At 44.8% G+C, this 13727-nt stretch overlaps 1 protein-coding gene across 1 annotated transcript in view; it reads right to left on the bottom strand.

Moving 5' to 3' along the window:
- CIT (citron rho-interacting serine/threonine kinase) overlaps window positions 1–8936 on the bottom strand; it is a 165146-nt gene extending 156210 nt beyond the window's left edge. Inside the window, exons 1-2 of the mRNA XM_029922425.1 lie at window positions 8841–8936; window positions 2822–2963 (exon numbers count right to left, since the gene is read on the bottom strand). Of these exons, the coding sequence (XP_029778285.1) occupies window positions 2822–2963; window positions 8841–8936 (238 nt within the window). The remainder of the gene's footprint in view (window positions 1–2821; window positions 2964–8840) is intronic.
- Window positions 8937–13727: the final 4791 nt, after the last annotated feature.

Genomic DNA, 13727 nt, shown 5'->3' with positions numbered 1-13727 from the left:
TTCCTAGGTTCCCAGAGGTGGGTTCCCTGTCCTACTTTGGCTCTGGCGAGGGGCACCGCTTCAGAGCCATACCTGCATGTCATTCCCTCCAACGTTCCCCAAAGAAAATCTCCATCTCTACAACAAGATTCAAGAAATGTATGCAGTAGCAACTGTTGGGCCCCTCTACTCATGTAAAAACACTTATATTCAAAAACAGAAACTTAAAAGGAAGGGAGGGGGAAAAAAACCCAACCAGACTAATGTAATCACCCTTCTTCAATCACAGCCTCTCAGTGAACTCTCCAGGAAGCCTCTTCAAAAATAGGAAACGGTTCCTTGCAAGAGAATTCTATGAGAAAAATCTACATTTCACTAAGCCGAAGCCCCCTGATTACTGAATAAGTCTAGAAGATTCACTACTTCAACCAGAGGGCAGACTCAAGACTAAGGAAGGAGCCGGTGGATGGCTTGATAAATTAGTCTGTCCCATAATTTCCCTTCCCCTCCCACTCCCTACTTGAGAATTTAAATATTCAAGAAAATAAGGTGGGCGTTTATTCAAACAAATATGGATTAATGAATAGTACCCAAGTACATTTCAGAGTTGAAGACACACAGTAAATTATATACGTGGAGGCTGGGGGCTAACACTACTGGGTGACATTTATTATCTCCTTTGTGCTAGACAACAAAAGCCTGGACTGTGCACTGTCTCATTCAATCCCCAAACAGCCTTATTAGATCATGCATTTTCCCCATTTTGCAGATAAGGAAGCAGAAAAGACAAGGGGCATACACTGATTTTATCTACTCAGAACTCCCAGCTCCTTTGGGCACTTGCACCTGCCCCATTCCATGGGACCCTGAACCCCCAGGCACCCAGATGAGGCCCATAACACTTGACATCCTGGCCCAGCCCCCAGTCAAGGGGTAGGCAGATGACCCAGAGCAGAGCCAATTAGACTCTTTCCTGGGATCGCATTAATATAGACAGTGGAAAATGAACATTGCAGAAACTGTGGTAGCCAGTCTCCAAAGACGGTGTCCAACGAATCATACACACAGTTCCTAGAATTCACGCCCTTGTGGAGCTCCCTGGCACGTGGAATCTGGGCAGCCCCACGACTCATTTCAAACAAAAGAATGCAGCCAGAGGATCCTAGGTCCCTTCCACGTCTGTGCCCTAAGAAGTCCCGGCGGCTTCTGCGGTGTGCTTTTGGAAGCCCTGAGCTGCCAGGTAAGAAGTCGACATCTCTGCTAAAGAGACCATGTAGATCAGAGGTCAACAAGCTTTTTCTTAAGGGGCCAGAGAGTAAATATTTAAGGCTTTGTAGGCCCTGTGGTCTCAGTCACCACTACTCAAAGGCCTTGTAATGTGAAAGCAGCCACAAGACGGTACATGAACAAATGGGCACAGCCAACACGGTCCAGTAAAACTGTCCTTACATACAGGTATCCCAGGCTGCAGCTGGCTAACCCTTGATGGAGAGACCACCCAGGGAAGCCACTTGGAGAGCCAGAGGCCCTGAGACTTCACGGAGACAGGGAAAGGCCCGGTCATCCCAGAGTCCCAGGTGAGTCCGGCCCTCCAGGCCATCTTGGACAGTCTAGACCAGGACAGTCCTGGGCACCTGCCATCTTAGCCGAGTTACCTGGAGTGGAAACCCCCTCAGCCCACAGATTCATGAGAGGTAATACAATGATTACTGTTTTAGACCACTACAGCTCAAGGTGCAAAGTCGTATAAGGGAGGGTTTCTCAAACTCAGCACTACTGAAATTTTTGAGCAGTTAATTCTATGCTGTAGTGGCTATTCTGTCATTGCAGGAAGGTCGGCATTATCTCTGGCTTCACCCATTAGATGCCAGGAGCACCCTTCCCGGTAAGTCATGACAACCGAAAATATCTCTAGACATTGCCAAGTGTTGGGGATGCAGCGGGCCGAGGGCAAAATCACCACTGGCCAAAAAACACTGATGTAAAGTAATAAAATACAGAACTGGAACACCAGCAGCCCCCTCCCCCACCTTGAGGAAAACACGAACAGGGTGTGGCCGGGGCCGATTTATGACTTTCGTAGGCCATAGGCTCATCTGCCTTTATCAGCCCCTTCCTCTGTTTAAAAAAAAAAAAAAAAAGAGGTTAAGGGGCGCCTGGTTGGCTCAATTGGTTAAGCCTCCAACTTTGGCTCAGGTCATGATCTCACTGTTCGTGGGTTCAAGCTCCACATTGGGCTCTGTGCTGACAGCTCAGAGCCTGGAGTCTGCGTTAGATTCTGTGTCTCCCTTTCTCTCTCTCTCGCTCTCTCTCTGCCCCTCCCCTGCTCACGCTCTGTCACTCTCTCTCTCAAAAATAAACATTAAAAAAAAGTCAAAATAGTTTTGTTTCAAAATAAATTAAATTGAACTACTGAAAATAAGTGCAATTTATTAAAATTAAATACTGGGGGCCCTGAGCACTGTGCCTGCTATGCCTGCTGGATTATCGGCCCTGAGCGGGTGTAAGGATGGAGCCAGAGGGCTCATTTAAGTGCCTGGATCCAGCCATGCCTAAAGTTTGACCCGTCCCCAGAAGGGCTTCGTGAGCTCAGTTTCATGAGCCAAAAATTCACTTTTTGGCCTAAGCCAGTTTGAGTTGAGTTTCTGTCACTTGCAACCAGGAGACCTGACTTATCTGGTCTCCCAACTGCAACAGGTGGAAACTGACCTTGAAACTGTGTCCGCCTTCCACAGAGCAGAGTTCCCGCTCACTGCTGCCAACCACCACCGCATTCCGCCTCAGGCGTCACTGCAGTTTTCCCTCCCAGAACTGTTTTCCAGGAAACACTCTCCAAACTTACACTTGCGGACAAAGTTGCTCACATGCTTAATCTTCATCAGAGCAGGCTGACTGCATTCTTCAAAGAGAACGAAGAGGGCATCTAATACCCCTTCTCGGGAAAGAGGAGACATCTGCTGTTGAGTCAGAAAGGGTGGTTTCCCCTAAAAACAGCAAACAGCAGATGGAGACACTGTCAATAATGAAAAGCTTTGATCAATAACATCCACGCAGAGTAAATTACAAGCCACCAACTCTCACTGCTCACGACAAACACTAACAGCACAATTCTGTGGCTTCGTTCTTTAAAGCAACATCAATTGAGAGTCATTAAGTTATCACTTGTACAATTCCATTATTGTGGGCTTCTTTCACCAACGGCTGGGAAGAAAAACATCAAGAGCATTGCCTTTAATAAGAAAAGGGCCCTCCTTCTTACCAGTCTGAGGGTCATGGAAACATTTACTCCGGACCCTGCTGGTTCAGACGTGTTTCCAGGTCTCTACAAAGGGACACAATGGTTGCTACATCTTTCAGGTGTGCCCAGAGGTTTGCTAATATAACTGCAGTTTCTTTAATTTCCTTGAACAGTCTAAAGTAGTGTGAACAAAGTGACCATACTGAAGCTGAATTTATTCATGATCTAGACCAACAGTTGCAAACTGGCAGGCCATATCTAGCCCACAGGCATGTTTTGTTTGCCCTGCAGCATTTATTTATTTTCATTATTTTTTTAATGTTTATTTTATTTTTGAGAGAGACACAGACAGAGCGTGAGCAGGGGAGAGGCAGAGAGAGAGAGGGAGACACAGAATCCAAAGCAGGCTTGAGGCTCTGAGTTGTCAGCACAGAGCCAGACGCAGGGCTCGAACTCATGAAATGCAAGATCATGCCCTGAGCCAAAGTCAGACACTTAACTGACTGAGTCACCCAGGCACTCCATGCCTGCAGCATTTAAACTGAATTTTCTGCCAATACTGGAAAATTAGGAAATTTCATTCAAAAGCGGGGGTGTGACTTGGGGGCTCTCCTAAAACACTGGAGGGTTGAGCAACATTGCCCCACATTCCTGTCCGGTGATGTTGAGCTGTGGCTGAGAGATGCCGCCCCTCTGTAGTGAGTATGTTCTGCAGTTCATTGCAGACCTGACTGCCAGTCTTCCTTCTGGCCTGTGTGACTCACTTATACTAGCTGCCTGGCCCCTAAGGACATGAGTTTGCAACCTCTGGTCTAGAGCACTGATTTCCATGTGCCAGGCTATGGTTTGTGTGGAGGTCTCTTTACAAAGATGGCCACCAACAGGCCCTCGAACTCTGTGGGTACATGCCACCGCTCCCATGAAGAGCCAGAGTCTATTTCCCCACCCCCTGAATCTGTGCTTTCTCTATGACTTGCTTTAAGCAACAGAAGGTGACACAAGTGACACTGTGCCAGTTCAGGGCAGAGCTCTAAAGGAGCCTAGTACCATCTATTTTTGCTCTTTTAGAAGCCAGTTACCATGTAAAAAAAGCTTAGACCAGAGAGGGGTCAGTAAACTATGGCCCATTGGCCAATCTGGCCCAGTGCCTGGTTTTATAAATAAAGTTTTATTGGAACACAGCCACACCCATTCATTTACATACTGTGGCTGCTCTTCTGCTACAATGGCAGAGTTGAATAGTTGGAGCTACTCCCAAAGCCTACAATATTTATTATCTACAGAAGAAAGTTATCAGCCCTGGGTTAGACGACTGAATAATGAAGGACCTCATAGAAAAGTCAGAAGGAAGAATAGTGAGATGCCCCAGCCAGCACCCAGACGTTCTATCCCAAGCCCCTTGAGCGACCCCAGCTGACATCACAGGGTAGAACGGAAGAACAGCCTAGTTGAATCCAAATAACCCAGAGAATCATAAGAAAAAATAAATCATTGCTGCTTTAGATTTTGTGAATGGGTTTTATACACAGCACTGGATAATAGAATCAGACTGGCTATATTTGAATCACCCGAAGAACTTATCCCCAAAAAACGACAACAAATTCTGGTGCTATCCCCAACCAACTGAGTATTTTCCAAGTTGTGGCTTAGAATCTATTTCATTTTATTATTTTTTTAATGTTTATTTATTTTTAAGAGAGGGAGAAAGAGCATGAGTAGGGGAGGGGCAGAGAGAGAGAGAGAGAGAGAGAGAGAGAGAGAGAGAGAGAGAGAGAGGCAGACACAGAACCTCAAGCAGGCTCCAGGCTCTGAGCTGTCAGCCAGAGCCCAACCTGAGGCTCAAACTCACGAATGGTGAGATCATGACCTGAGTCAAAGTCGGAAGCGCTTAACTGAATGAGCCACCCAGGAGCCCCTAGAATCTGTTCCAAAATTTACTTGCCAAGAAATTCAAACCTCAGCCAGGTATGTGAAGCACTGGCTCACAAGCCACCACAACTGTCCCTTTGTAGTTCTACCACAAACTCCAAAAATTAATTAATAAGCCTTTGCTCCATCCTTCTTTAGTGAGTTTGGACTCTGTTTCATTTCTTTATAAATTTTTTAAATGTTTCATTATTTTTGAGGAGGAGGAGACAGAACACAAGCAGGATAAGGGCAGAGAGAAAGGAAGACACAGAATTCGAAGCAGGCTCCAGGCTCTGAGCTGTCAGCACAGAGCCGGACACGGGGCTCAAACCCACAAACCACGAGATCATGGCCTGAGCCAGTCAGACGCTTAACCAACCGAGCCACCCAGGCACCCCTGTTGGTGTTTCTTAAAGTGTCCCTTATTTATGAAATGAAAGGATCAGAGATAATAGGCATTTCTCTATTTTTTTATTACATCCTTTACTTGCCAAAATAAAAAGCTGGCAACCCTATGTTAGCCGAGCAAATTTGTGAAATTTTGCTGGCTCAAAAACCTAAAAATCTGCTCCCCACCAACACAGAAGTCATTGGAAAGTTAAGCAGAATGTTAGTAAAAACCAAGACCCAGTCTAGAGTACATCCCTGGGTAGAAAACAAAATCACTAACTAAACCTCATTAAACTAGCACTGTACGGGAAACAACTGTGGGTATCCTGTACCCATTTAGACAACCGTTAGGTGTATACTACACCTACAAATAATAACGTCCCTGGGGGCAGGGAGGAACTCATCATTCAAAGAAGATGAACTGGGGATTTACCCACAATCCTTGCTGCTATGACATTTAAATATAATACACATATAATAAACTCTGACATACGCTGGCGGTGTTGCCAACGGTTACATGCCCCACCTCTGGAGCCTGGCACTGCCATTTATAAGCTGCATGACCCTGGATGAGTCCTTGCCTCCCTTGCTGGCTGTCTCCTCCTATTTAAAATGTAAGTCAGAATAGTCCTTGCATCTGTTCTGAAGTTAAAGTGAGATAATCAGGAGCATGCTGGCTCTGTACCCAGCACATTGGAAGCCACACTTGTTATATAAGAAGCACACTATAAGCCCTTAGTAAATTTTGTAATAAGCTGGAAAAGTTTTGGAGTAAAATGTAAAAGGGGATAAAACATGGCAGCACTCCGGTCAGCTAGGGTCAGAGGCAGACGATTCATTTGTGCAAAATATGTCAGGGCTTAAAATGGTGACAGGGATGGTCCTATAGAACAACCTAAGCTTTCAGTCTGTCTCCATTCTAATCTGTTAGAACATTCCCCAATACCAGTGTTGGGGGGGGGGGTGAGTGTCATCAAGAAAGTATTAGTATTTATCATCATACAGGTATCCTTGCATAAATACCCTCCTAAATGTAATTACAGCTAAGTAAACATAAATTTATCATTACTGGGGCGCCTGGCTGGCTCAGTCAGTAGAGCATGCAACTCTTGATTTCAGAGATGTGAGTTCAGGTCCCACATGGGGTGGAGAGATCACTTAAAATCTTTTTTTTAAAATGTTATCATTACTGGGGTGCCTGGGTGACTCACTCCACTAGGTATCTGACTTTGGCTCAGGTCACAATCTCAAGGTTTATGAGTTTGAGCCCTGCATCGGGCTTTGTGCCGATAGTTTCTGAAGGCTGCTTCTGATTCTGTATAAGTATTAGTGTTCAGAACAGATGGCAACATTTCCTTTGCAGGTGTATTTATAACATCTTTATCAAGCAGGACGATATTAACTAACCACTTTAAAATAGTAAGGTGATAAATAGATAGTGCCAACAAATTCCCCCAATCATTCCTTCTTTAAAGAAGAGTTAATGGTGGGGCGCCTGGATGGCTCAGTTAAGCATCCGACTTCGGCTGAGGTCATGATCTCACAATTCATAAGTTCAATGCCCGCATTTGGCTCTGTGCTGACAGCTAGCTCAGAGCCTGGAGCCTGTCTTCGGGTTCTGTGTCTCCCTCTCTCTCTCTGTACCTCCCCTGCTCATTCTGTCTCTCTCTCAAAAATAAATAAAAACATTTTAAAAAGTTTTTTAATTTATCATTACTATAACTTATATGATTTATACACTTAACATTAATAATAGTTACCATGTATAACTATTGGCTTACCAACTTATCTCATTTAATCCTCACGACAACCATGAGAATTTGATGCTATAACCTCTTTTTTTTTTTTTTTTTTTTTTTTTTTTTTTTAGTTTTGAGAGAGAGAGACAGAGACAGAAACACAGCATGAGCAGGGGAAGGGCAGAAAGAAAGGGAGACACAGAATCTGATGCAGGCTCCAGGCTCTGAGATGTCAGGTGAGCACAGAACCTGATGCAGGGCTTGAGCCCACAAACAGCAAGATCATGACCTGACTGAAGTTAGTCGCTTAGCCAACTGAGCCACCCAGGTGCCCCTATAACCTCTACTTTATTTTATTTTAATTTTTTTATGTTTTATTTTATTTATTATTGAGACAGAGAAAGAGAGCATGAGTGGGGGAGAGGCAGAAAGAGAGAGGGAGACACAGAATCGGAAGCAGGCTCCAGGCTCTGAGCGGTCAGCACAGAGCCCAACGCAGGGCTCAAACCCACGAACGTGAGATCATGACCTGAGCCACCCAGGTGCCCCTAACCTCTATTTTAAAGAGTGGCAAATGCAGGCACCTGGGTGGCTCAGTTGGTTGAATGTCCCACTCTTGGTTTCGGCTCAGGTCATGATCTCACAGTCTGAGTTTGAGCCCCCACATCTGGCACAGCACTAACAGCGCAGAGTCTGCTTGTGACTCTCTCTCCCTTTCTCTTTGCCCCTCACCCATCTATGCTCGCTCGCTCTCTCAGTGAATAAAATAAAACTTAAAAAAATAAAAGAGTGTCAAATGAATTCAGAAAAGGCAAATGGGTCAAGGTAACACAGCTAACTAGTGCAGGGGCCAGGATTCAAACCTAAGTCTTCACTACTACCCATATTGTCCCGCTGATTTGTAAATACATAAGTGAAACACGGATTTCTACACCAACGTTTCATCTACATCAAACACAAAAGATTCAAAATATACTTGGAAATTATTTCCTGATAGTAAGCTTTAATACTTCTGGGTGATTAAAAAAAAAAAAAAAGATACAGAACATTTCTAAGTAGGCTTCACACCCAGCCAGAGCCCAACATGGGGCTTGAATTCAGGACCCTGAGATCAAGACCTGAGCTGAGATGGAGAGTCGGATACCCAATCAACTGAGCCCCCCATGCAACCCAGAATTGTTCTATACCTTGAGGGGACTATGGGGTTCACAGGTGTGGGCATTTATCAAGCTCTGTTTTGTTTTGTTTTGTTTTAAATAAACAACGCTTGAATGAAAATAGGATTACACCTACAGCAATTACAATCAAATATTTTTCTTGATAAATTTTGTTTTTCTTTCTTTAATAAAAGGACAAAACAGTACAGATGTGTAAAGTGTGAGAAATGATTTTTTTTTTAAATCTCCCTTTAAGGACAAGTTCAGTCATCTACTCCTCTGTATAGCGGCTCCTTTTCCCAAAACTAGCAAGTATAAAACATCCAATGGGATTTCTCCTAGAAGATCAGCCTCAGTCCTATAAGAATAAAAGCAATAAGGAGGGTCCAAAAGAACAAACACAGGTGACCAGAGTTGGCAGCTTGTTACCTGGAAGAAATGATTCAGCCTGGAGGCCCGGCTGGCAATGGGTTCAGCAGCACCAGCGTCCAGCAGATTCCTTGCTCCATATTTGAACTTCAACATCTCTCCAAAGGTGAAGAGAATAGGAGAAGGTCAAGTGTGTACTGACAATTTGAGGAGGAAGGGCCTGGAAAATCCTGATCTTCCTCAAGACGTTACAGACAGGGAGGTGAAAACCAACCACCACATGGGTCTTAGGAAGTTCAGTCTGGCAACGGACATTGAAAAGCAGATTTTTATTCACTGTAACAGGAGGTAATACACTTAATCTGACATAGTCTCTTACTTATAAATAAATTTACTACCTGCTCCACCTATCATGTACGCTCCACAAGGACAGACACACATAGCCAGGCACATAGCAGGTGCTAATAAAGACTTACAGAATGAATGATTTAAATAAGGAAATGACATAGTATGTTAGAAAGTAATACGTGCTACAGGGGTTAAAAAAGGAGAGAGGGAGAGAGGAAGGTAAGGACAATTGGATGTGTGGGCAATTTTTGACAGTGTAGTCAGAGTAGACTTCACCGAGAAGGTAGCATTTGAAGCAAGACCTGAACTGGGTAAGCAGTAAGCGTTGCTGATGGGCGCGGGGGGGAAGAAACGTGTGCTGGGCAAAAGGGAACAGCCAGAGCTGAGGCAGGACCTGGCCTTCTCTAACGATACCAGGGAGAGGAGAGTGGCTGGAGCAGAGCGAAAGACACTGGAAGTAGGAAAAGAAGGATGATACCGAAAGTGAAGACACTTAAATTGTCAAGATCACACGGATAATAGGGAGCGGCCGCACTCCAGGAGCCAGAATAATGCAGTTAAGGCTGACAGGTAAATGAGGCAGGGTGGAACACAAAACGGACCCCACCCGGTTTAAGAAAGAAACAATACCTCCGGCCCCAAGGCACCACCTGCAAAATTTCAGCTCCCTCGGAGGAGGGCGCGCACACCTCCAGCCTGGGAAGACCCTCAGGCCCCCAGCAGTCTTGGGGGCCGCACCACCGCCCTCCCCGCAGCGGGAGGGAAAGCCGGGACTGGTGTGGGTGGAGGAGGCCTTTCCCCGGGTTTGCAGAGTGGGATGGGGGAGAAATGGGCGTGCGGGGTCCAGACTCACGCTTCGCTGACCCCGCCAGTGCGCGTTCTGCTCCGCCCCGCGCCTCCCGCCTCTGCGTTTGAACCCTGAGCGGCGTGGGCGGGACTCCCGTGTTCGGACCAATCAGAGTGCCCGTTCCTTGGATGAACAGCAGCGTGTCAACGAAGCCCCGCCCAAGTCCTTGAAGGGATAGAGGAAGCGGAAGAGAGAACCAATCAGATTGTTACTTCCTTTGACTGGTGACCAATGGAAAACTGGGAAGTACAAACGCTGCAGGGCAGGACCTGAAAGTTTGAAATTGACGGTTAAGCAGGATGCTGCATTTACGGACTCGTTTGTTTTTGTCTAGGACCCCCTAGGGAGGTCTCGAGGGCGAAGTCCTCAGCTTCCAGGGCCACTTGCAAGGAGGAAGGCAGCCAGGACGCCCTGGTCTTCTTGTTCCTTAAATCTGGCTAAAGTCGGGGGCGCCTGGGTGGCTCAAGTCGGCTAAACCTCCGACTTCGGCTCACGTCAGGATCTCAGGGTTCCTCAGTGTGAGCCCGCCTCGGGCTCTGTGCTGACAGCTCCGACGGAGCCTGGAGCCTGTTTCGGATTCTGTGTCTCCCTCTCTGTCTGCTCTTCCTTCGATTGTGCTCTCTCAGAAAATAAACATTTTTTTAAAAATCTGGCTGAAGTTACAAGTGTTTGTTATTAGGGAAAATCAACTTTTCTGTGCTACAGCTGAGGCAGCAAATGTTTATAAAGAGTTTGAACTTCAACGTGCCTCGGTTCCTGCCACTTTGGGCTGATCGTCCGGCAACAAATAGGTAAACACATTGAGATTGTCAGAAAGGACATTTTAAAATCACTTAAACGCAGGAGATTTCAACAGGCACTTCACTAAAGAGGAAATCCAAATGACCACAAACGTATAAAAAGGTGCTCAAAGTCCTACATAATCAAGAAGTAAGAAAAATAAAACCACAATGAGATATAATAACACGCACCCCTGCCCAAATAATTAGAGGAAGTTCTAGCAGTGTTTTTCAAAGATGTGGAGCTTCAGTCATTTATACATAGCTGACTATAAATTAGTACAGTGTCTTTTAAAAAGTTTGGCACTATTTGCTAAAGTTGTTAAGCACATCCTATCGCTCACATGCCCAAGAATGTACAAATAGTATTGTATGACAAAAAAAAAAAAAAAACCCTACAAGCAATGCAAATGTCCCATAATATATATGTATATAATATAATATACAAAAGTATAATTTTTTATATTGGAGTGTTTTCATACAGTAATGAAAAGGAATAAATACAGCTAAACACACTGACATAATGAGTTTTTTTAAAAATTTTTATGTCTTGTATTTATTTTTGAGAGACAGAGAGAGACAGTGTGAGCAGGGGAGGTTCAGAGAGAGAGGGAGATACAGAGTCTGAAGCAGGCCCCAGGCTCTGAGCCAGCTGTCAGCACAGAGCCCGACACAGGGCTCGAACCCACAAACCATGAGATCATGACCTGAGCCGAAGTCAGACGCTTAACCGACTGAGCCACCCAGGTGCCCCAGACATAATGAGTTTTTACATCATGCTGAATGAAGGAAATGACAATAGAATAAAGTATGATTTCATGAATATAAATTTCAAAAGCAGACTGTTTCAAAAACTGTAAGGGACAGATGTACGTACAGGTGGTAAAACCATAAAGAAAGCAAAAGCCAGGATAGTGGTTCCCTGGGGTGAAGAAGAAGGCTATTCAAGGTGTCAGGGTGCGGCTATGGTCTATTACTTAACCCGGATGGTAATAACATGGATGTTTGTTTTATAATTATTAAATTGGTTGTGCATCTACATGGATATGGGTTCTATTTATGTATATAGAGGAGACTCTTCTAATTCCTACACTAGATAGAACTGAAGATGTCTTACCACATGCATGCACACACACACGTGTGTGCATCAGTACAAAACCGAAGCTACAGACTTCCTTAATACACTTTTCTTCCCCACCTGTAACTTGTGCTTCCTCCTGAAGACAATAATGATAGCTATTATTTATCAAGCTTTCTCCCCTACCAAGCACTTTATCTCATTTGATCCTTACCACCACCCTAAGAGGAAGGAACTATAATCCACATTTTACAGATGAAAAAACTGAAACTGAAAGAAATGTGTTGGCCAATCTTGGGTCAATCAACTTTAGACGGTAGAGCAGGATTTGGAACTCCTGGACTATCTGACCCCAAATCCTTTCATCTGCACAAAACCTGCCTCTCAGAACACATTAGAAATTCTCCCAGCCTCCGCTTCTGTCACGTTGCAAGGGCTGACCCAGTATAGAAAAATGTAAAACAAATATAAGAAATGCATCTAATGACATGTTGGGATGGCAAGGTGAGGGAAGATGCAAAATGGGTTGTAGGCAGCTGCTGACTTGATAAAAAGAATCGCAGAAAGGTCTGAATGTGGATCTAGTCAACGCTTCTGATTTTTCTAGTCCAGCCAAACCTGTTAGTTTCCTGGTATCAGAAATAGAAGCCTTTACCAGAATCTTGGGACATGCTCATCCTAAATTAGAATGCAGTGTTAGCAGCACTGTTGTGCACTGTCCTGAATCCTGCCTAGATATCCTAATTTCCCGTTAGAACAATTACTGGCCTCTACAAACCCTTTATGAAACAAGATGAGAAAGAACAAATAAAATGAATACAGAAACATACAGCAAAAAAAAAAAAAAAAAAAAACCCACACATTAACTTCATCAACTTTCTTTCAATAGTAATAGCTGCACAGAAAGCATATGGGGAGTAAAGTGAGTAAGAAGGGACCAGGAGTGGATCTGCAGGTACTGAAAGGATAAGCAGGATGCTGCACCTGGGTGGCTCAGTCATTTGGGCATCTGACTCTTGATGTCAGCTCAGGTCATGGTTTCACAGTTCACCCCTGTCGGGCTCTGCTCTGACAGCTTGGAGCCTGCTTGGAATTCTCTCTCTCTCTCTCTCTCTCTCTCTCTCTCTCTCTCTCTCTCTCTCTCTCTCTCTCTCTCTCTCTCTCTCTCTCTCTCTCTCTCTCTCTCTCTCTCTGCGCCTCTCCCCCACTTGCTCTCTCTCTCTCTCAAAATAAACATTTTTTTTAATTTTTAAAGAAAGGATAAGACACTGCCAAACAGAACTGCCATTAAAACTAGACCAACAGGAAACCTGAGACCATATGTTTGTTCTTGCACAAGACGAAACAACAACCATTCCATTGCTGAACATGAATCCATGAGGACTATTGTGATGAGGATTTTGGAAGAACATCATCATAACTGAGTCACAGTGAAGGACCATATAACATGCGTGCATTCAATCATTCATTTATCTGAAAAACATTCATGTTACCAAGCGCCAGAGGTACCGCCATGAAAAAGACACCCTTCTTGTCTGATTCAAAGTCTGAGTACAGTGGGGAAACGGGGCTGTGAGCAAACAACTGTGAAACACTCTGATAAGTTCCTTCAGGGGTGGAAACCACCGAGCGCTGTGACAACCCTGGCAGGGGAGGGTAGGTGGTATTATGACAGCAAATATCCAACACTTGAAAATTGAAGAAATGTGATCACCTTCAGAGCATCCAACTGGGAGATAACGCAACCCCAGATATTCCAAGGCACCTTAAAGGAAAAACTGCAAGACTCCAACCAGACGTAGTGGAACCTTAAGAATTATACATGACTAGGGCGCCTGGGTGGCTCAGTCGGTTAAGCATCGACTTCCGCTCAGGTCATGATCTCACAGTGCGTG

The sequence above is a fragment of the Suricata suricatta genome, chromosome 14 (genome assembly GCF_006229205.1).
Source record: "Suricata suricatta isolate VVHF042 chromosome 14, meerkat_22Aug2017_6uvM2_HiC, whole genome shotgun sequence".
Classification (NCBI taxonomy): Eukaryota; Metazoa; Chordata; class Mammalia; order Carnivora; family Herpestidae; genus Suricata; species Suricata suricatta.
The sequence above is the reverse complement of the archived record's forward strand: the minus strand, read 5'-3'. Positions and strand labels throughout refer to the sequence as shown.